Source organism: Oncorhynchus gorbuscha, linkage group LG16 (assembly GCF_021184085.1).
Source record: "Oncorhynchus gorbuscha isolate QuinsamMale2020 ecotype Even-year linkage group LG16, OgorEven_v1.0, whole genome shotgun sequence".
Taxonomy (NCBI): Eukaryota; Metazoa; Chordata; class Actinopteri; order Salmoniformes; family Salmonidae; genus Oncorhynchus; species Oncorhynchus gorbuscha.
In genome coordinates, this window is record NC_060188.1 from 41,910,469 (window position 1) to 41,934,417 (window position 23,949).

The window sequence follows — 23,949 nt, forward strand, 5'->3', positions numbered from 1 at the left end:
AACGAGAGATGGGTAGAGAAAGACACTTTTAAAAAATGATCGCCAGCCATTTCAAACTTTCTGCCGAAAAACAATATACCAATACTAAATAGTACAAACTTAAAAGGGGCAAGCTGCAGTTGAAACAATAACATATACTCCCACCTCTGTGTTGGTCAAATGCTGGGGGATGGGCCTGGAGAAATAACCACTCAAATTCACAGACCGAGCTATGGATGCCAGGACTGACCATCCAAGATACCCAAATTATAGTTAAGTATTGGAGGCTAGACAGCATATTTACATTTTAAATGTTTACAAACGAAGTAAAAACAAGCTTATAATTTGGGCTATTATTTTTTGAAACGGTGCGATTTGTTTTGATTAGCGAATGAATCCCTGTGATTCGGTATGTCACGACGCACTAATATTGTTTAGCATAAAACTCATTCATTTTCCATTCTAAATTAAAATCTGCTGCTGGTGGAGTTTATGGGCTGGGCCTCTCTGAGCAGGATCTGCCTGAGCTGATTTTTGTGTAAATGATGTATGTACTATGTAGGCACGTGTGACTAGTCATCTACCACCCCACTATCAGATTAGGGGGCAATGTAGCATGTTTTTCATCCCCCCACTTTGGTTCTGATATCACCATCATCCACTTGTCATTTTTGCAGATTAAGTGTTAGAGCTAATAATGCATCAATATTTATAATTTACAAACTAGCTATGACATCGCCAATGAATATATAGCCCAAATGTGTCTTTTTTTAATGGTTTTGACTGTTTGAATGTTTAGTGCGTTTTCTTTGTCCTCGTGCTTTACACCTTGCAAAGTGATTGCTGTAGTCATTAAAGTTAGCAACTTTGACTAAAAATGACCATTACACCGATTGTTTAAAGCAATACTACCAGAACTATTGCTGATGGCGAACCTGAACAATCGAAATATTGTTCGCCCCATTCAGCAGGTAGCATATAGTCAGATGTGAGTTGTGTCTACATTATCTTTTAATTCCGGTAAAAGCCCATTTTTCATCAGCGCATAGCAATAGCCTAGTAAATTACATCGGTTGTCACAGCTAAAAGCCTAATATCGCGAAAACCATTTTTAGCATTTTATTGCTGAAGGTGCTGCGCAGATATGCACGATCAAGAACAGGAGTCGTATATTAAACGTTTGAAATCGTGACCAATGCGTTACATGCCTGGTGTGTGTATATAACTAATTCATAAATCCCTAAATTGATGTCGCGGTATGCAAATGTCAAGAGGAAGGCCATTCAAGGAGTTGTGCCATGGCATACCTGGCCCACTTATTGAGCTATACCATTTGTTAAGTAAACCAAGTGACAAATAAAGGTGGATAGAATACTGGAGTAGGACTTTAAATCTTGTCTTACAATAATGGCAACAACAGTAATGGACATTAACGTAAAGTGCTTTGAGACCTAGTGAAAATGACACCCAATGTTAACTTTTCAATGTCAACGGTATGACGGCATACCTTCTTCCTCGGCTTGAGCTGCTCCCTCCACTCCTTGAGATGGTGGTTGTGCTGCTCATCCAGAGACTTGAGCCTCTGAGTCTCGTTCTCAATGAGTAGGTGGCACTTCTCATTCTGCTCTCACACCACAATACAGTCAGTCATTACATAACACTTTTCATGGAGCACCTGTGAAACTTGTTTCCCTACTTCATAAACCTACTGAATTTGTGGATCTTCCTGTTATTGTACATTATGCCACATACATGCAGGCATTCTAAAGCAGATAGGTTCTCATGGCTTTCAGGCTGGCGGGTTTGCTCAGGACAAAATTGACGTGTAAGGGTTTGACACCCAGGGTCAATTAAGATAACGATATATAGATGGACATTATTCAGAGAGAGTTGTGTACTGTGGTCACCTGTAGCTGCTGGAGCTCCCGGACGTTGCCCTCACACTGGCCCACCATGTCCCTCATCTGGTGCTCATGCTTCTGCTGCTGGTGCAGCCGCTCTGCCTTCTGACGCTTGTCCTCCTGCTGGGCAAACTGGGGAGGAACACACACACACACACACACACACACACACACACACACACACACACACACACACACACACACACACACACACACACACACACACACACACACACACACACACACACGAGAGGGAGAGAGATGGGGATGAGGGATTCATTTACACCACTTAGGCCTGATACAGTTCTGTGACACGAGTATGATATTACTATTTTCTAGCTAACACTTGCACGTGTTTTCTGACCGCTTGAAGAGACGTCAGCGCTCATCTATTTGGCCTTCTTGCCCTTCTCTACCCTCCATCCCACATAGCTACACTACTACATGTTTGATTTACTCCGCCTCCCCCCACTAGGCCGTTCTGTAGTTGTCTGGTACCTGTTTGATCTTCTCGCGGTCCTCCGACGTGCTGCCCGTGGAGTTGATGCGGAGGCTCTTCTTGAACATGACCATGCGGGTCTTGCCCTCGCTGCGCTGGATCTTGGGCAGGCGACCCTTCTCCTGCTGCTGCCGGGCCTTGAGCAGCTCAATCATCCTCTGGTTGTAGCACTGCATCTGCTCTTGTTCCTAGGGAAACAGTCACGTGTGAGGATGCGGACACACACACAGATAAGTGCGCACACACACACACACACACTACGCAAAGGTAAATGGTTGTTTGAGGATATTAGCTGGGCATAACAAGGTTTAAAACTGCAGGAGGTTCCTTTCCCAGCCACACGGATAGGGTTGCTATACCTTCTCATGCTTCTTGAGCAACTGGTGCCGTTGGAGGAAGTACTGGTCTTTTAGCTGCTGTTTCAGTAACTGGTGCTTCTCATGAAGGTTCTTCTCATCTAGGTCCCAGATAGTAGCTTCCCTGTCTGAGGAAACAAAAAGTGGAGACAGCCAGTGAATGAAAATGGTTTGGAAAGCAGTTGGAAGAAGAGAAAGATTCTCTCAAGTCAGAGATAAAAATATATCTGAGGTGAAAGATAAACACTAAGTAAGCATTTGTTAAATGTTGAGGGCTTAAACAGAGATCAGAGGTGTACTTTACAGGGACAGTATGAGATTTAGGCAATGAAGCCCTTTTTTTCTACTTGCCCAGAGTCAGATGAACTCATGGATAAATATGTTGTCCTCAGTGTGCAGTTTGAAGGAAGTTAAAGGTTGTTTCTGGAGACATTGCTAGCTGCCTCATGTAGACTTCCAGTCATTGCACTAATGGAAGTTAGCAATGGCTCCAGATACCTCCAGATTCCTTTCAATGTGCATCCTTCAAACTGCACAGAGTTCATCTCTCTGGGTAAGTGGAAACTGCCAAAATCTCAAACCATCCCTTTAACAGATCTCAGGGAGTTACTAGACCCCTTCCCAGAGGAGCAGCTACTCTCATTCTAACAACAGTGTCGATGGCACCCAGCCATCCAGTGACTGATGCTTCTACCTCTGACAAGGTTCTGCTTCTTGTTGAGACACTGCCTCTCTGTCTCGGAGATCTCCCTCTTGTTCTCCGAAATTATCCTCTTCAGCGTTGTGTCCAGGTGGTTCTTCTGGGCCGACAGGAAGTTCTGCTCCTAAACCACAGGAAACAGTCAGTGACGCGACTTTAATACGTGATTATAGCTAGCTACCGTTAGCATGTTAAGTGGATTTAGAGGCCAGTGGTGGAGCGATAAAGAAAGCCACTTGTGTTTACCTCCGTTTGTTTCATCTGTGTAAAGGTGTTCATGCTCTGTTTCATGCTGTCTTTCCGTGACTTTCTGGGGAGCTTCTCAATCTCGTTCTTCACCTGGAAAGATGATTGTAAGACGTATGGACTTCATAAACACTCCTTTCATTGTTATGCTCACCGTCCACACGCACTCCCTCACCTCTTTTTTGTTGCGCTTCATCTGATCCTGGAACTTGTTGTAGTCGCGGTCCTGTTCGGAGCGGATGCGTTTGGTCTCGTCCCTGAGCCTAATGGCGTGGTCCGTCTCCATCTTCTCGATGGTCTGCTTCTGGTGCTTCTCCAGGCTCTCCAGCTCCGTGTCGTAGAACTTCTTCTTCGCCTGGGAGGAGCAGAAAGAAGGAATTAAACATGTTCACCATATTTATATCATAAGTAGCCATGATCCTGGAGAGGACGAAGCTGGGAAGGTTTGGAAAATGTCAAAAAGGATAGACAGGAGGCTGGTGGAAGGAGCTATAGGAGGACGGGCTCATTGTAATGGCTGGAATGGAGTCAAAACGTGGTTCATATATTTCATGTGTTTGACTCCATTCCATTTATTCCATGCCAATGAGCCTGTCCTCCCACCAGAGGATATCCCCCATTTGTTCATAGACCGATGTAACGCGTGTTTCTTTTGGCGAGAGGAGGGTTGTGGAAAAGGGATTCCCTTAGACAGCTATCTAAAGGGATGTTGATATGACACAAGTGTGGGTGTTAGAGTTAATTCAGAGGTTCTGTCCTTCCATAAACAACGGAAGAGAGATGTTATGGTGTTGGTGTGGATTGGAGAAATTCTGATATTTTACACATTAGTGGGAGTAGATGCACATTTATTTTTATTTTTTTAAATAGAGACAATTGGTATGTCAAGGCCTCTCAATACACACCAGCCCCGCGCCGGCCACATCAATTACGAACCCCACCCGATATCAGTATTTTTCTACACAACCCGACCCACCAGCATAGAATTGTTTTCCGAGAGCCGATCCGTGAGTCTCTTAATATAGCCAATTCAACCATTCTCGTATGTTTAAAATCTCAGCTCCTTTTCAGTTGTCCCAACATTTCTTTCTACAAAAAGGGCCCCATTGTCAGCAAGAAGCATCAGTTAAATTCAGGCTACAAGAGTTTAAGGGCCAGGGTTTCCCCAAACTTTTTTTTTTTTTTGTCCACGACCCCATTTTCATATCTTGTGACCCCAACCGTGGGAGGAAGAAAAATGTTAATAAACAGCCGCGTGGGTATCCAAGACTATAGTGTCAGTGGGTGTGTCTAGACCTACGTTCATCTCCTGGTCGAAGCGTCGCTGCATCTGCTCCTTCTGAGCGTCCAGCTTCGTGTTCAGTAACGCTTGGGCACGGTGCTCCTCCTTCTGCAGCAGCCGCAGATCCCGGAGCTCCTGACGCCTGCACACACACAGTTCAAATACTCTTACGCTCTTGACCTTGACAGACCTTTTTGACAATCTGAGGGAGATGACATTGCCTTGGAGTAAAAACAGTTGGAGGCAAATAATTCCACATCAAAAGATCTAATAAATAGTCAAAACAATGTACACTGAATCAATTCTAAGCACCATGAGACAAATTGGCCTCTCGTGTCAGAAGACAGACTGGGGAATATATTCTCGAAATGGAGATAAGAGAGGAGAGGAGAGTTCATGAGAAAGCCTTGCTCCCTCCATCACAATGAGAACATAGAGCTTAGAGGAATCTGACCACCAGGTAGTAAGTGTGCGAGTCATCACCCAGTCTCTGACACTGCCTGAACCAACAGTGTGGTGTCAAATGATCACCACTAGATGGCAATGACGGCTTACTTGGCTCCAGATCTTTAACTCATGACGTTTCAGAATCCTCTACCAAGTTTCAATTATTTGTTGTCAAATTGGGGCAGTATTGGGACTCGTACATGTTCATGCAAAATAGTGAAATATTTGGCCCATATCAAAACCAGTGACTGGTATACATTGTTTACTGGTATACTGAATATCTTATCACTGTTAGGAACTTATCACAATCCTTCCTTTTCACTCACAAAAATAGTATCTTCCATGCTATGTTCTTCACACTTGACTCACATGATCTCAAAGGTCAAAGACCAGACCAGGATGGACAAAATAGGACATCTGAACACCACCCCAAGCACTCAACAACTCTCAGTATACCAAAGATCCTGTTTTATACAGAGAGGAGTACAGCAGGCCCCTTTTCCTGACCTTGATTCAGGGAGAACAAGGGTTTTCAAGGAAGCAGTGTGACTTGCCTGAGAAACCTCATCTCTTCATCTTTCTTCTCATCATCGCCGATGATCTTGGATGTGGTCACGCTGACCTCCAAGCCGTCAATGACAAACTTCCTGGTGCGCTTCAACGTCTTACTGGAGAAACGAGAGTCCTGGAGGAGACAGGGAGTTATTAGGGGGCACAGTGTGTGTTTAGTGTCACAATACAGTACCACGATTGAGTGACTGCAGTAGTGTTAATTTACCATTAGGACAGAAAAGAAAAAAAAGTCATTTTGTTGTTTATATATAAATAACAAGTCAGGGTGTTCAGTCTCCTTGGCATGATACATGACGACAACACACTAGTGTGTCTTTAAAGGAGGTGGTGATGTATGGAGAGCACTGTACATAGTCTGCCTGCCAGTTGACAGGAAAGAGCAGTAGTGGAAAGGCATGGACATACCGTTGGCGTTTACCGGCTGAGAGCACTTAGCAATTCTAAAAACAGGGTGCCGGCAGTAATTTGCAAACAAACTCTACAGCGGGTGGTCCCTAAAACACGCTACGCCGAACGAACTGCAGATCAACATTTGGTGCGTGCGTGTGTATGGTCCCTAAGACAGGGTGATCCTGCTGGGCCGGTCCTCTATAATTACCCTGCTCTGTCGTACAGGGAGGGAGTGCCAAGCAGGAAGTTGGATTCTCTATGACAACAGAGCTCTCATCCCCCAGTACAGAAACAGAGAGACTCAACACTGGTTCTTACTAGGTCACTGGTCCAGAACCACACCAGTCTCTGCCCAGGAAAAGTAGCACAACCCTGGGTGACATGGCTACTTTAAGGGCTTTTTTTGTGGAAATAATGATCATCTATTGATGAGAAGTGAAAACTGAAGGGGCCGGCAGAACAAACACCGTTCCCTGTACGTCTCTCACCAGGGAAGGTACTGTAAGTAAACATGTCCTGCTGTAGCCATTCTTCTAAACCTTTGACAGAGACACTGTGTGCCATGGTGTGTGTGTGTGTGTGTGTATGCGAGCGAGAGTGATGACATCGGTGCATAATATATGTGACCAAGGTGAGCACACATCTAGTGTGCTCCGAGGGAACAGGTGTATGTACTGCAGCAACAGCTCAGAAGGGGCCGAGCCTCGCATCTGGCTCTAGCCTCCCTCCCTTGATCCGTGTTCTCTCATACAGCTCCATTCATAAACCCCTGGTTTTCCTGACATGCCCATCTCTCATAGGCTCACACTGTTACTGGGTCAAACATAGATGTCCCATTCATCTAGCCCGGTGGAAAATGAACTGCTGAATAATGGGTTCTGGAAAAATACATATCACAAATGGAACACAAGTCCAATGAATAGCTGTCCAGTGATGGCCAGTCCATAAACAACCAGAAGCTCCCCGAGCAACAATGGCTGTATAGAAATGACATCCACAATGCTGAATAGAGCTCAAAACAAAGAGCCATTGGTCATAATGGATGGGAAATGGAATTGCATTAGTGCAAACAGACTCGTTATTAAAGGATGGGATGTGTCCATTTTCCAGAGAACATCAGTCTGATTCCATCTCAGAGCCTCTTCTGCTACAAATGATGCTTTTTGCCATAACACTTTGAACGTAGCAGTGGAGTTTGACTCATTGACAAGTACATGTATGAATGCAGGTTCGGGGTAGTTTAAGACGAGCTGTTCTTTGTTGTGAGCTCACACCCTAGGACAGGGTTCCCCGACTGACAGCCCGCGGGGTGGTTTTATTTGGCCCCCAAAGTTTTCTGAACAAAAGAAAAACATTTTTTTATTGGAAATAAGAGCATAAAAACACCAGGAAATCAGCTCCAAGTGATTTTAATTTAAGAAATGTATCCATAAGTATAATGGAGACGTGATCACATTCAAATGTAAGCAAGGTTTGAAATGATTACGTTTTAGTCAAACATTATACACTATATATAAACTCGTAAAAATCCAAATAACTTCACAGATCGTCATTGTAAAAGGGTTTAAAACACTGCTTCCCATGCTTGTTCAATGGACCATAAACAAATAATGAACATGCACCTGCCCGGACGACACTGGGCCAATTGTGCACCGCCTCATAGGTCTCCCAGTCGTGGCCGGCTGTGACACAGCCTGGGATCGAACCCTGGTCTGTAGTGACGCAGTGGCTTAGACAGCTGCGCCACTCAGGAGGCCTCACAGCTAGCCATTGTTATGTAAAATGTTGCCCAAAATATCCCAGTGGTCTTGCCTTGGCCCCAAGCCAGAGCAGGTCTGCTGAGACCATGGCCCAGAAAGTCACTGGAGCCAGGCCATGGAAATACAAAAGTCTGAGGTTTTTTAGTAAAACACAAGGATAAATAATTGGAAATGTGACATTAAACATGGTGTTACTCACCACCCTGGGGCAGAGGGATCCATCGTCCTTGTTGACTGACATGTCTCCTGACAGGTTGAGGCTGATGTCCATGCTCTCAGAAGCAGACACGCTGCCTGCGTCAGAGTACCTCTTGGAGATCATGCCATTGGCGTTGTGGTGGGCCATCGGGTTGTCCATGTTAGCCCCTATGGGGACCCTCTCCCTTTTCGAAGGCCCTCTCTTCATGCTGCCGTTCAGCCCGATCAAAGGTGTGGGGTCTGGGGTAGGGGTGGGGGGCCCTTTTTCCCCAATCACGGGAACCACCCCACTGGCCATGCTGGCGCTTTCTCCCTTCACCGCCAACTGGCTTTGGGGTATTTTTGGTACCATCTCGGGCTGTGCCAGCAGGGCCGGGTTCTCTGGCAGAGGGGTGTCCACAGGCTTGCCCTCATCCGAGGTGCTCTTCCCATCCTCGATGCCCGAGTCAGAGCTGGAGAAGACCTTGCCAGAGGCCACGCTCTCGGGCTTGTCAGAGTCCACAATGCTGATGCCCTCATCAGGAAGCTGTCGGTCGATCGGCTGGCCATCCCTCGTGCGGGAAGGTCTCACGGGGGGTTTGGCCTCGGCCCCCACGGGGGTTTTGGTGAGTGTGTCTGGGGCACTGTCCCCTTGTAGACTGGTTTGACTGGTTTGAGACGGGTCCTTGCCTGGAGGCTGGGGAGAGGAGAGGAACATGGTTGTGTGTGGCAGTGACAAAGCATTTCAACACAGGTGCCTTTTTCGCACCTTTTCCCCAGAAGCACCATCGGCCTATGTTGAAAGTAATCCCACTAATATGAACCCAATGAAATGGACTTCGCCTTAATGCTCGATGGTCTGATTCGCTTGGCTTTCATATTGCAGTGTTGACCTTTAGTGGTACTGTCTGTAGCAACGCAGATGTTCCTTTCTAAACTCCTACCTATACAACTTACCTCTTCTGCGCACCGGAGATAAAGTATGTAATCAGTGATAACACACTAATAACAACAACAGGTGCAGATCCTGTTGACACCCCGTGGCTCTCACGTGCAGAGAGCGGTCTCGGAGCGTTAAGCTAACAATGGTCATCAGCCACCTTTACGACCGGGGCCAGCCTTTCGAAAGAACTCTAAAAGACACCGTCGGAGAGAACTGGATGGCTGCTCTCCAGGCCCCGAGACAACCGTCTACAACCTCTCCGCCAAATACACCCGCTGCTACGCTCTGTGTGTTTTAGGTCCGCCAGCAAAACGGGTGGTGAGCAGGCATTCTCCCCCAGTACTTTTCAATTAGGTGGGGGCAGAACTCCACCACTTTAGATTTGGTTTAATACAAAATGACACAAAAGCGTTGAAAACGGGGACAAAGTAGGCTTACTGTTTCTTTTTATAGATGGCCTTGCCTCATAATTCGTCAACTCGCACACAATTTGTAGCCAATGTCTTTCTCACCAGAGTGCTGCAGGGTGTGTCGACCAAATCAGATTTACGGAAATTGCGGGTCTGGCATGTGCACGGCTATAGAAAGCACTGTGCACTCTCCACTTCACGCCAGTATTATTTTAGCGAACAGGAAAATAACTCACCCCCGACACAAGCAAAAACACTTCACAGAAATGTTGTGGCAGCCTACACCTAAACAGTAGCGATCTGACACGCTGTATCACTCTGATCAACTGTGGCCTACACCTATGCGCCCTGCCCTGTCCCATTTGGCCAGGGGTAACTGGCTCTTCCTATTGGAACAACAAATCAGGCTCAACAAGCCCGGGTGCCATTAATTGTCAGTCTTTCACTTAAACAATGGGGATGATCCAGAAAGATCAGTTTTAGGCTTGCTGAAATTCCTTACATTTTTGTGCTTTTCATTTTAATCACCTGGGCAACTTTAGAGCAGGCTCAACTTGCCTGACTGCTCAGTTTACTTGCTCCAGACAATAGGGCAACTCTTAAGGTCCCTGCTACAACTAGGTTCTAGAGTTTTACCAGCTGGTAACCATCAGGAAGAAAAATATGACACGACCACTCTGGAACCTGTGGTGCCACCTCTGACCGTACATGATACAGACAACATCTTGGAGTGTCTACACTCTGAAACATGATTTTACATATTAATGTATTCAACTTTACAAATATCTCAAAACAACCCTTTTTGATCATACTGTACCTCGTGTGTGTGTGTGTGTGTGTGTGTGTGTGGTGGTGAACGACGACTAAGAATTCCTGAAAGCTGCACTCTCGGGCCTTGCATTTCCCTCTGGGGGGTGGGTTCTGTGATAAGAAAGCAGTTTGGAGTGTGTGCGCGGGCGTTTGTGTGCGGGGGGGGGGGGGGGGTTCTGTCATGAGGAGGAATGAAACATGCAGATCTCTTGACTGCGGGTCAATGTAACAGTATAATTTTAAACCGTCCCCTCGCCCATACCCGGGCGCGAACCAGGGACCCTCTGCACACATCGACAACAGTCACCCTCGAAGCATCGTTACCCATCGCTCCACAAAAGCCGCGGCCCTTGCAGAGCAAGGGGAACTACTACTTCAGGGTCTCAGAGCAAGTGACGTAACCGATTGAAACGCTATTTAGCGCACACCGCTAACTAAGCTAGCCGTTTCACATCCGTTACATCAGCAGCAGCTAGAATGCAAGAGGACAAGACAGACCGCTGACTATACTGATGCTCTAAGGGTAGCAATAATGAAGACCACTACGGTCCATCCAAAATCACCTCAGGTCCATATCACATAACAGTTATGAATGACTCATTTTCACCTAGAAACAATCCAATCTAATGTCCAACTTCAGTACTGTTTGATTAGGAAAACATACAGTTTAAAGGCAAGTGTATATGTTTACCTAAAAGGTCATGTCTGTGGAAAAGAAAACATGTCAAACTTTAAATAATGAAATCCCCCAAGAGGTGGTAACGCGATACGTGTGCCAGTGTACAGGACAACAAACCGCATCCATTTTTAACGGTGGGTAACTGGGTGTGTGAAAGCAAGTGTTCCAAATTCTGTTCCTTTGTTTGAGCACCAGTGATTTAGTGCCCTCTGATTTCCCCTCGCTTTCTAATCCAGTCCACCCACACATTCATATACAGTAAAACCATTAGGCTCAATCTGAACAAAACGGTTAACTGGAAGCGTTTGATTAGTAGATGTTTTAGGGCCGGTTTCCCGGACGCAGATTTCGCCAAATCCTGAATTCAAACCCATTTTCAAAAATGGAGATTCTCCATTAGTCCAGGACTAGGCTCAATCTGTGTTTGAATAGTAGAAAGACCATATGGAGTCCTCATCAGGGACATAATGACCACGGCAGCTGGAGTTTGAGGTCGCCCAGGGAGTGTGTGACTATCAGTGTGTGCAGAATGCGCTCTAGTGTGTGTGTTCTGTCCTCTCAGTGAGAAGTGTGTGTATGTCCTCCTCCCCCATCTCAGTGTGCGATCCGAACACCACAGAAACACCCCCACTCTTTAGAGAGCGCTGCCCTGCTGAGTCAACACCAGGTTTCCCCAATCTCCATCCTAGGGGCTCCCGTTGTGTTTTTTTCTCCCTAGCACAACACAGCTAATTCAAATAACAAACTCATCATCAAAATGTGATTATTTGAATCAGCTGTGTAGTGAGTGCTAGGGAAAAACCAAAACATGTAGCCAGGGTAGGGGGACCCCAGGACCAAGTTTGGGAAACCCTAGACTAGACCACACGCACACACACACAGGTGAACAGGAAGCTGCGGATTCTGGGGTGTGGGGCATGCTAGCAGAAACTATCAAAAGAAAATAGAAAATTCCAAAAGGAGAGTACTGTACTTTGATTCAGCTATGTACATATCACAATATCCTCCCTTAAATGTCACATACAACATGACTGCTAAACAGAATGTCTTGGATGTATAAACCAAACTACTTTGAGGCCTACGTGAAAAAACAATAAGAAAAATGCCACTGCGAAGAACAGATGTGAAAGTTCATCGTAAGAGAGAGGAGGATATAGGATAAAAGGAATGCAGGAAAGGAGAGAGACAGGAGAGAGTGAGAGCAGTAAAACGGTCTTACCACTGGGACTGAGAGCTCAGCGGTGTCCTCCTCCTCTCCTTCCTCTCGATTGTCCTCGATTTCCTCCATGACTTCAGCCTTCGCCTCAGCAACCAGCTCTCGCAAGGGTCTGTTGGTCTTCACAGAGCAAACAAAGGGGTGCTGGGGGGACAGGGAGGAGGTCAGGACAACCATGTTACATCCAAAGAACAACACTTGATTGACAGGGGCATAGAAAGCAAACAGGGGGAAAAAGGTACTTTCACGGGAGAGTCAAACGTAATCTGCCACCTATATCTACCCATGGCCATTTCTAAACAGTAGCTACCATCAATGAGGCCAGGGTATGAGCTCACCCTGATGAAATAATGAAGACGACCCCAAATCCTCATGTACTTATTATACCAAGTTCCTAGATAAGACAGGGCAATTTCTTTTTAATAAGAATGATTTAATTAGCGTAATAATAGGAGCAGGCTTGAGAGGGGATCATTTGACAGCCACAGACAAGGCTGTGAAAATGTAAGTGCAGCGAAAATAAAAAGAGCAAGCATCTATTATTCAGGTGATTTGAACAATGGCTAATTTAATTGGCCCAGCTGGCACAGGCAGGTAGGCAAGTGACAGGAGTGTGGCGGAGGCAGAAAGGGGCCCTCTGGGCTGCCTCCATCCGTGTGGGTAGCATTAGCGATAGCTTTAAAACTTCTCCAATGACAGAAAATGCATCAAGTCAACAAGGACTCGGGGAGAGCAGAGTGCCAGCTATCACACAGGAGAGGAAAAACACCCAGTCAACGTGCTACACTGGAACACCACAACGCAGTGTCTGGGGTATCAAGGAAAGCAGGGAGAAGCATTTGAAACACCTCACTAAGACTTATGGACTTGGCTCACTGGAAGTCCAACAGAACTCTCATTCGGACACTCTTTGAAACGTCGCATCAACACTTCCTGGGTATACATGGTAGCTCTCTATAACCGTTATTATTATTTTTTTTAAACACTGGTTTTGTTTCTGGCTCAACTAAACGGTGAATCTTTCTGGCAGGTAGTGGAAATTCTTTTGATTCAACACATATCACACCGCAGCACCTCTCTGGGACCACATGAGACCCTCTCCCCATGCTCTGTCTCACAAAGGAGCTTCACAACTCAGGGCTAGTATTCATAAAGCATCGTGGAGTAGGAGTGCTGATCTAGGATCAGTTCCCTTGTCTATGTAATGTACATTCATAATGGAAAAAAGGCAAAGCTGATCCTAGATCAGCACTCCTATTCTGAGACTTTCCTCTGCCCCTCCAGCTTCAACAGGTTTACTATGAAAACTGAGCCTGGACCACCACTGCTACACCAAGCAAAATGTTCACTGGGTGAAGAAAGCAAACAGACCAGCATTAGTTCCCAGCCATGTCTGATCCAGCCATTGCTCAGCCCGGTTTAACAGCTCCCTCTGATGTTTGCAAGGGTGGGGCTGGTCTGGTCTGGATGGCTGGTCCGAAATGCTTCAATGTGAACCACATGGCCGGCTTCAGAGAGGTAGAGGCACAGAATGGCTGGAGTTGGGTGATGTTATTCTTAACCACTGGTCCAGGGTAAGTTATCGTTTGTTCCTCCTAATGGTTAACGTTGGGACTTGGGCTTGGGCAATCTGATCCTAAATCTGTAGTTAGGGACCAATGTTCACAGCTGTGGTGAATTATGATACTTCATCATGTGGTTGTGGAGACAACATGTATACAACATTCCCCCCACATGGGATGAGGTGGCCATGGACATGACATAGGAGACAGGAGAGCTACAGTCCCATTGACTAGACTTAGTACGTGTCAGGGGACAAACATATGACTGGAATAATTGATGTAAATAAACTGACTTCTAACGATGAGATTTCCAGCAATCTCAATCAATGAGTGATCCACAGACCAAGTAACCCCAAAGGCCTCCTCCCCGTGTCACAATGCATGCCAATAAGCCACAGCGGGTGCTGTTGGCAGCTGTTCATGGCGTCTCATTCCCATCAACGCCATCTCACTGGGGTTAAAAACAGCCCGTGGTATATGATAGAGATCAAAACCTACAGTGTGGCACCGAACGTGACCACTCCTGTCTCTCTCCGGTGCTCTTTAAAAACTCCCAGCAGGCTTTTGGCCAGGATACTCGGCCCCTGTAATTGTCCAGGGGTGGAGAGAATATGGAGGGGGGAAAAGAAATCCCAAAGTGCCATTCACTGGCAACAGTAATACAAATTGCTAGCAATCACCCCCTTGCTTTCAAACCCAGACAGGAAGTAGTGGGTCCTGCATTTTAATAGACGCCTCATCTCTTTTCTTTCCTTGTGCTCTCGCTCTCTCTCCCTCCATCTCCCAGATGCCCTCTGTATGTTACTGCTCATTTGCCCATTGCATCATCTCCCTAACCCTCATGTCTGAAAAAAAGCTGATGTTTGGGGGTGATTAGAACGTGGACCTGTGAAGAAAGAGATAAGGGAAAACCGTCCTCGTACATCAAAGAGGCCGAGCTAGAGAATAGTGTGACCATCTTACCTCCAGGAGCTGGGCTGCGTTTGGCCGACTCTCCGGATTCTTATCCAACGACTTTTTCAGGAAATCCTTAAACTCCTGTGACCTTAAACACACAGAAATCCGGGAACATTTATCAAAGGAAGACAGAAAGGAGATATGGTGGTGGTATTTTCACTACACAACATCTTGACAATCTGAGGCTGTAACGGAACAGGCTCAGAGTTTAATGGCTGTGATAGGAGAAAACTGAGAATTGATTAACGCTGTAGTTACTCCATAATACTAATATAACTGACAGAGTGGAAAGGAAGCCTGTACAGAATAAAAAAAAATATTCCAAAAATATGCATCCTGTTTGCAACAAGGTTCTAAAGTGATACTGCCCCCCCAAAAAATGGCAAATTACACTTTGTATCCAGGACAAAAACTGCTTGGGGCAAATCCAATACAATATATTACGGAGTATCACTCTCCATATTTGCAAGCATAGTGGTGGCTGCGTCATGCTATGGGTGTATTTGTAATCCGTAAGGACTGGGGAGTTTTTTCAGGATAAACTAAATAAAGGGAATGGAGCTAAGCACAGACAAAATCCTAGAGGAAAACCTGATTCAGTCTGCTTTCCACCAGACACTGGGAGATGAATTCACCTTTCAGCAGGACAATAACCTAAAACACAAGGCCAAATATACATGATTTGCTCACCAAGAAGACAGTTAAAACTGTTACTCAGCAACATAGACTTAAATCTGCTTGAAAATATATGGCAAGATCTGAAAATTGATGTCTAGCAATGATCAACAACCAATTTGATAGAGCTTATAATAATAAAAATGGGCATATGTTACACAAACCAGGTGCGGAAAACCCTTGGAAGCTTACCCAGAAAGACAACTGTAATCACTGTATAATTATCTGCATAATTATCTAAATCAAGACCACTTGTGTAGAGTGTTGACAGAAAAAGACAGACAATTAAATCCATTTTAATCCCACTGTAACAACAATATTTGACCCACCACCTGGATTCGGTCCTATGTAGCAAAATTTCAAATCATGTTTTTTGGATAAAAGTAGAGACTAGAAAATGGTAAATCGTACACTGCAGTTGAGGAACAATGGGAAAGTAATTCTGCTTTGAAAGTTGATAAACTTGTAACTCTACTTTTGAGAAAATGGCCGTTGAATGTTTTGCTACAGCTACTGGAGAGCTCTTCATCTACACCTATTCAGCATTGTTCACACCCTCTTAACCTTTAGCCCCAGGTAAAAATACACTATCTAGTCCTAATCTGACTTTGAACGTGTCCATATAAAGATATTGTATACATGTTATATAATATCATGCTTACTCAGACACTAAAAAAGTATATAACCACCCCCCTATGCTATGTGGTTGGATCACTATTGTCTAGACATGTACACATGTTCATGAAATACAATAGATGGCCGTATTCACCCCTAGACACACCTGGCTAACTTGATGTGTCATGTAATCATTCTCTTGCAAATTCGAGTCTTTTGTTTAGACATGTAGCTAGCTAAACAATGATCCACAATCCCAACCCATAGCTACAGTACAAACGGATTGGCATAGCTAGCCACCATTCGTGAAATGCTTGAGTATGAATATGCAGGTAGCTAAAGCTAACCAAAAAGTTTCAATGTTAGCTAGCTAGTTAACATTAAACTATAACAAGCAATGCAAATGGCCTTCTGAGATACAAATAATATTACTACACTGATCATACACATAACATTAACTAGCGAGCCAGCTAGCTAGCTAACAGTATGCTTTAACTTGCAATGATTGGCAAAAATAGAAAGATATATCTGAAAATGTAGCTAGACTCTTAGCCGTATACATGGATGAATGCGTCACGGAAGCGTGTCTTCTCCATTTGGTTTGTAGCTAGCTACAGCTTGTTTGGCCCGTTGTTGTGTCAAGTCACTGCAATCAACCATGTGCAGAAAGTAACGTTTGTCCATCCCACTGATCTTTGAGGGCAGTAGCAACACTTTGTCAGTTCTCTATGGCTAACATTATATCTTTCAAAAAAGCTGAGGTATCAATGATTATTTACACATACTGAGCAGCTCATGTTATAGACATGGAAGAACAATCCAAACTCATCTCTCGATATGTCCAGCCCATTCATTATCCTCAGCCAGCCATGGCTAGTGGGAAGATTCCGGTCTTTTTCAGTGGCTAAACCAACGAGGCTCAGAATTGAATAATTGTATTTTGTATTTAAAGATGGCATAAAAGTTTGATATGGAAGTTCACGTTTTACGAGGCATTTCTGGCCAAAAAATGCCGTTTGATTAAAAAAATACAAATAATAATAAAGCATTGAAATGCCTCTCCTGTGAAGTAGTAATGTGCAACATACACCTAGCTTCTTGAAACGGATCATAAATGTGGAAAAAGTCAAGGGGTGTGAATACTTTCTGAAGGCACTATATTTCCTTAGAAAAAAATAAAGCTTTCACTAGGAATGCTCTTCCCATCTGGAGCATAGCTCTTGGCACCTAGCGAGTATAGGCCCAAGCTCTTGCATCTACTGAGCGATGGAACGCACCGCCTCAAACTGATTAGAGAAGCCACAGCTATGCACACTCAAAGTCCTATCTTCACTGGCTTTGGCCTAGGGTTTGGGACCTATACATCATCACCACCCCTACCCCACCTCTGGGTCTCACCACTTGTTGGGCTGCTCCAGGGTAGGGGGCTCAGACTTGGCTATCTTCAGCAGGACCCTCATGGGGTTGAGTTCGTGGTGCGGGGGCTCGATCTGGGCCAGCTCGATCAGGGTGATGCCCAGGGACCAGATGTCAGCCTTGTAGTCATACGGAGCGTCCTTCATAGTCTCACACATCACCACCTCCGGAGCCATCCTAAAATACAATATAGCACAAAATGGTTAGCCTCTAAATGCCAAATCTTGTGCACGTGTATATTTTGTGTTTGACATGTCAACGCACTTTGGATTCAGCTATGTTTACAGACCAAGTGAAGAGTAGGCCTATAAACTTCAATACCAGAGGCCTATCCAGTGTTTGCCTACGATCAAAAGTGCCATATTACATATTACATACATATTACATCTTCAGAAATAGGATACTGCTTGGCTTCACATTCACTGTAAAATACATAGAGTGAAATTGCATCTGTTACTCATTTATGAAGCTAGTGAACAGTGGGCAACACCTGGGCAGGTTGACTGAGAGGCCATTTCAGATGACAGTCATTGCCTCGGAGACCTGTTCTGGTCAATAGTTAACTTCAACCTGACCATGATCGGAGGACCAGTCAGAGCACAAGGTCCAGAACCACAACAACCCATATCAGCTTTCACAAGAGCCTTGTAAAAGGTTTTACGATCAAAACATAACGACTGAGCACTACTGTACGGAATGCTCTTATGATATCAAGCAGGGCATACAACTGGTTCAACAAGGCGTCGTGGATAGTATGAAGGATGTTCTTTACTTCGTCATGCAGTACCACCATAATCCCATTAAAACCTGCGCTCAACTGGCACCCATGGCCCCTGGTCAAAAGTGGTGCTCTTTAAAAAGGGAATAAGGGGCCATTTGGGACACACCCAGTGGCAGGCACCCCATTTACATTACTCGGTTTTCATGTGTATGTACCAGTACTTACCAGTATGGTGTTCCTATGAAAGAGTCCCTCCTTTGTAGGGTTTTGGTATTTTTCGCTGACACCCCAAAATCCGCTGCAAGTACAAAGAAAAGTGTTGTTAAATTTTTTTTTTTTTAAGTTTTAATTCAATTTCTTGGTAAAGAGAATGATTAATGGGCCAGTGTTATAACCTGATATCTTCTTTCGGGGGAGGAATACCCTAAAATAATTAATAGCCCGGGCGCTTATTTCCTTCAAAATCACAGAACACAACTGGCTTCCAATGAGCCAGGCATCTATTTCCTTCACACGCATAGCTTTTGTTCGATAAAATATTGAAAAGACAACCACATTGTTTATTGTGACCAGTATAAACATAATATCAAATCCATCGCAGAGCAGACTAGTCTTCCTATCATACACTCCCGATGTCACGTTTAAGCATCATATTTGTTTCCACAGCGTAAACTGCCATGATATCATTGAGGGGAAACGCTGAAATTCAATTTACTGAACAGGCACAATATCCCAAATTTCCCAAGACATGGTGTCTGTTTCCTGTTAAACCTTGAGGAATTTTTTAGGGGCCAATGACTTTGCAATGAAAGATGAATGGGAATACCCTATAAACGAGGAGCAAAATATTCAATAACTTTCCCCATCTGTGTGATTAAATAGATACCATGGGTCTCCCACCCGACGAACAAATCTAAAATGGTCAAAATCTGTGGAACAAAAAACTTAAAAAAGGAAAAACGCATAACAGACTAGCTCCGTATGACACGTCAGAAGTGTGCTGTACATGTCGGCCGTATTTGGATAACTTGTTGTTAAAAGCTCTCTGTTAAGCAGCAACAGGGGTTTTTCTGAGACCGACTGGACTGAGACTTCAATGACTCCAGAGGCAACTCCCAGTCAATAAATCAAAGTTCTGGTGTCTCTGCTTGTGGAAATATTTAAGGGCATTGAAGAGGGCCTTGTAACATGAAGGATCAGTCAGACTGCACAAAGTTTCTGAACGGGGCCGAGGCCCATGCCGAGGCCTGGTCAAAAAGAAGCTGAAAAGGGGGAGTCCACAGAGGTTTCTTAGTTATCGTAGAGTACAGTACAGTTCCTTATCCTGCTCCTCAGTTTCTCTCCGATTGACATTTATAAAAGCTATTATACTGTAGGCTCCACAAAGCAGGGTTATTGTTAGGCAAGTGGTGCTTCAACAAAAATCTGATATCAACCGTTTTGACCCAAATCCTCAGCACAAAGAATTTCAGGAATGCTGAAAATCAACAGAATACTAGCAACAAATCACATTTAGCAGAAAAAAAACTTGTCAGAACACCATTTTCCCACACTTCTCACATTTTATGCTTCGGAGAGGTCTCAGGGAATGATTTCTTCTAAGTGGGTTGGTTGTGCATTCACAACATTCATGTAAACATTCCCACCCCGCTCTTGCTGACCAACAAGATAACCCCAAAGACAATGTCATCGGTTCCCCTCTTTCCACTGGGATTCTCTGCCTCTAACCCCATTACAGGGGCTGAGTCACTGGCTTACTAGGGCTCTTTCATACCGTCCCTAGGAGGGGTGCGTCACTTGAGTGGGTTGATGTGATCTTCCTGTCTGGGTTGGTGCCCCCCCTTGGGTTTTGCCGTGGCGGAGTTCTTTGTGGGCTATACTCGGCCTCGTCTCAGGATGGTAAGTTGGTGGTTGAAGAAATCCCTCTAGTGGTGTGGGGGCTGTGCTTTGGAAAAGTGGGTGGGGTTATATCCTTTCTGTTTGGCCCTGTCCAGGGGTGTCATCGAATGGGGCCACAGTGTCTCCTGACCCCTCCTGTCTCAGCCTCCAGTATTTATGCTGCAGTAGTTTGTGTGTCGGGGGCTAGGGTCAGTTTGTTATATCTGGAGTACTTCTCCTGTCCTATCCGGTGTCCTGTGTGAATTTAAGTCTCTCTTTCTTTCTCTCTCTCTCTCGGAGGACCTGAGCCCTAGGACCATGCCTCAGGACTACCTGACATGATGACTCCTTGCTGTCCCCAGTCCACCTGGCCGTGCTGCTGCTCCAGTTTCAACTGTTCTGCCTGTGATTATAATTATTTGACCATGCTGGTCATTTATGAACATTTGAACAGCTTGGCCATGTTCTGTTATAATCTCCACCGGGCACAGCCAGAAGAGGACTGGTCAACCCTGGTTCCTCTCTAGGTTTCTTCCTAGGTTTTGGCCTTTCTAGGGAGTTTTTCCCTAGCCACCATGCTTCTACACCTGCATTGCTTGCGGTTTGGGGTTTTAGGCTGGGTTTCTGTACAGCACTTTTAGATATCAGCTGATGTACGAAGGGCTATATAAATACATTTGATTTGATTACACACTGTCCAATGAGAAGACTGTTGCTTATTGGAGTATTATTCAAAATAATTTTTGATTAAGGTAGATAACAGCCCTGGTATGTGGGATGGACACTTGATAGGAAAGGGGCATAGAGGAAGATTAAGGATGGCTAGGTGCTGTGGAATCTAGAAGATCCAATGAGAAGACAATTGGTTCTAATATTCTGGAAACTACAGGAGGTCTCAGTGTTCTAGAAGAGTAAATGAGTAAAATGAGTAAAACATTGTGGAGGGAGAAGATGGTCTCACCTAACTTGATGTCTCCCTCCAGGGTGAGGAGGATGTTCCCGGCCTTCAAGTCTCTGTGGATGATCTTGATGCTGTGGAGGTAGACCAGGGCCTCCAGCGTCTGTCTGCAGATCACCTGAATCTGAGGTTCCATCAGGCCCCGGTCCAGCTCTGCAGACCAGGGGGAAGGGAGGACACAGGTTAAGGGGAAACTGACATCAATGGCTAACATTTTACCAGAACAAGAAAATGGTACAACTCAACAACTTTAACTGAGAACCAAAGTCCCTCTAAAAAAAGGCAAGGTGGGTTCGTTGAGACACCCAAGTATTTCCCATGAGGCAGATGGAAGCTGCTACCAGTACAAGCTGTAAGAGAACGTAAATTGGCTCTGATAATACATTTACATGCTAAAACAGGACTTTTTCCCTCTCCGTGTTTAGTGAGTTGTATTTGGGGACAACAACTGCTGTATGAGGAGCTGGATTATCAAAGGATAAGCAGCGCAGGGGTATTTCCCAGTGTGTGGGTCTCGGTCGGCTCCTAGTACCTTGCTACGATAGCAAACTCATCACAACGAGACATCACTTGGCCCCGTTCGCTAATCCTTTCATAATAAAAGCAATATCCTTAAGAGCAACAGTGCCGTGGCAGTCGTAGCTACGGCCGCAGGTACGGAATGTGGAACACAAAACGGGAGAGGCGGGGAGATTAGGAAGACAATCTTCCAAGGGACGAAGCACATATTATAGAGTGCACACCTATAAAGGACTACCCCGGCCTACAGTAGTGCATGTCTCCTCACCTAACATAGTAGCATCTACAGCTCCTCCAGGGCAGAACTCGATCATGATCTGTGAGGAGGAAAAGGAAAGAAAAAAAACAGCCAGCATTGTGATTTACAGTTTCTTTTCAGGAAATTCCAATGGAACACAAAAACTTCTCCGGAAATGCAAACATACAAAACATCCTAACAGGGTGGAGGGATTCCATATGGAATGTGAAAACACAATTTTCTACAGAACTATCAACATCACAATGTCAAAAGGTAGACGTTAGAAACTCATAGTGTTTAACTTTAACTGTGATTGCATAAATGTAAAAAATAAAAAATATATTCTTTTTTTTAAAGACTCCTAAAGAACAGGACAAGGTGTAAAGGAAAAAATGAGTGGGCTGAGAGGAGACAAGAGGGAAGGTCCACAGAAGAAGTGATAGGTGGTAGCCTAACTGTTTTCAACATCACTGAGGTGCAGCAGAGAACAGGTCTTGTATCACCCTGGGAGAAGATTCGAACTCAAGAGAAGAGGGGGCGACAGACAGACAAGAGTTCTGGGAAGTGAGGCCTCTTAGAACCCAGTCGATCTGTCTAATAAAAAGACAGCACTTAGACATGTCAGCAGACAGGCTGACACTGCCCAGTCAACACGAGAGAAACCAACATCTCCCTTTCTAGTTGTACACTCCAGTCTCTGACACCTGTGGTGAAAGCCTTCTCAAACACTCACTCTGCACGGCCTCGTGTCAATGAAGGATGAACACATCGTGGCCGTGCAGGACAGGACTACGATCGGTGTGTTTAGCGATGGATGCGAGGGTCACCAACTCCACAGCCTTCCAAGACACATAAATCAAATACCAACACTGCTGAGGTGAAACAGCAAGAGGGAAACGGCCCACTGAAAACAAGTCTGAAAAATGTACTGTCAGAGAGACTTAATCCAGCTGTCAAAAAAGTAATCCTTGTTTCCTTCTCTCACACACACACACGTCCCTCCACACTGTACTTTCAAAAGCTACTTATGAATGAGTCATGCAAGTCAACGGGGGGCCCATCACAAAGCCAGAGTATAAATAAGTGTTTTAATAGAATTCCACGATTCTAGAGGGTCACTGTGGTACATTAACCTACAGCCAGGAGTTCGGAGAGCCACTAAAACGTTCAAAGTGGTGTGTGTGTGCGAGCAATGCGTTTGGTCTTGGGCACTCAGAAGGCTTGTGACAGCTCAATAGCATGCATACCTGCCCTGTGATCTCACGGTTACATAATTCCATGCTGATTGGGGCAAACACAGATGTATGTTTTGTTTTAACACAACACAAAATGCCCTCTCCAACCCATTCACTCACCCCTATGCTATGACTCCATTATCAAAGCATTGGCAAACCCTGCTGGACAGGGTGGAGGAGTTTCGTACTGAACAAAATGGAGGACAAAACAGTGGCTTGTTACCGTACATCTAGACACACACACAGCTGGGGACGGTGTACCAACCTTCACGCCGAGGGAGGTGCCCATGTCGCCACAGTAAAACAAGGGCCTCTTATGATATTAAAAATAGGTTGTGTGAGGTCAGCTTTCTGAATCCCTGCCAATCCACCCGTCAACAAATCATTCCGATGTGGATGACAAGCCGTGTACTGTACATAGGATTAAGGCGGCGGCGAACACCTAAAGGCTTAGTCAGATTTACGTGTCACACCAGGTCATTTTTAGGGGAATTTAATGATGACTATCTATTGCTGCGAGTTCGGTAAATCCCTTTGAGGGATTGTTTCCTCATGACGTGAGCAATGTTGCACTGGTGATCCAACTGGTCAGATCTACAGCCTATATGGGCTGCACATGTACGTACATACAAAAACGTACACACGCTCACGCAAATAAAAATTGTACATACCGCATTCTTCCACCACCTACTCACACAGCTCCGTCAACAGAGCCTGGCGTAGGCAGCCACAAAATACATCCGGCGTACAGCCCAATAGAGCTAGGAGGGTAGACATTCGCTGTACACAACCACCAAGTCTTTGAGA

At 45.1% G+C, this 23,949-nt stretch overlaps 1 protein-coding gene across 1 annotated transcript in view; it reads right to left on the minus strand.

Moving 5' to 3' along the window:
* LOC123999622 (serine/threonine-protein kinase 10-like) overlaps positions 1 to 23,949 on the minus strand; it is a 40,449-nt gene that overhangs the window by 1,351 nt on the left and 15,149 nt on the right. The window contains exons 3-18 of the mRNA XM_046305557.1: positions 21,938 to 21,986; positions 21,154 to 21,303; positions 18,540 to 18,612; positions 17,576 to 17,770; positions 14,894 to 14,975; positions 12,372 to 12,512; positions 8,333 to 9,007; positions 5,965 to 6,095; positions 4,982 to 5,105; positions 3,857 to 4,036; positions 3,682 to 3,774; positions 3,430 to 3,559; positions 2,739 to 2,863; positions 2,379 to 2,567; positions 1,887 to 2,012; positions 1,487 to 1,600 (exon numbers count right to left, since the gene is read on the minus strand). Of these exons, the coding sequence (XP_046161513.1) occupies positions 1,487 to 1,600; positions 1,887 to 2,012; positions 2,379 to 2,567; positions 2,739 to 2,863; positions 3,430 to 3,559; positions 3,682 to 3,774; positions 3,857 to 4,036; positions 4,982 to 5,105; positions 5,965 to 6,095; positions 8,333 to 9,007; positions 12,372 to 12,512; positions 14,894 to 14,975; positions 17,576 to 17,770; positions 18,540 to 18,612; positions 21,154 to 21,303; positions 21,938 to 21,986 (2,577 nt within the window). The remainder of the gene's footprint in view (positions 1 to 1,486; positions 1,601 to 1,886; positions 2,013 to 2,378; positions 2,568 to 2,738; positions 2,864 to 3,429; positions 3,560 to 3,681; positions 3,775 to 3,856; positions 4,037 to 4,981; positions 5,106 to 5,964; positions 6,096 to 8,332; positions 9,008 to 12,371; positions 12,513 to 14,893; positions 14,976 to 17,575; positions 17,771 to 18,539; positions 18,613 to 21,153; positions 21,304 to 21,937; positions 21,987 to 23,949) is intronic.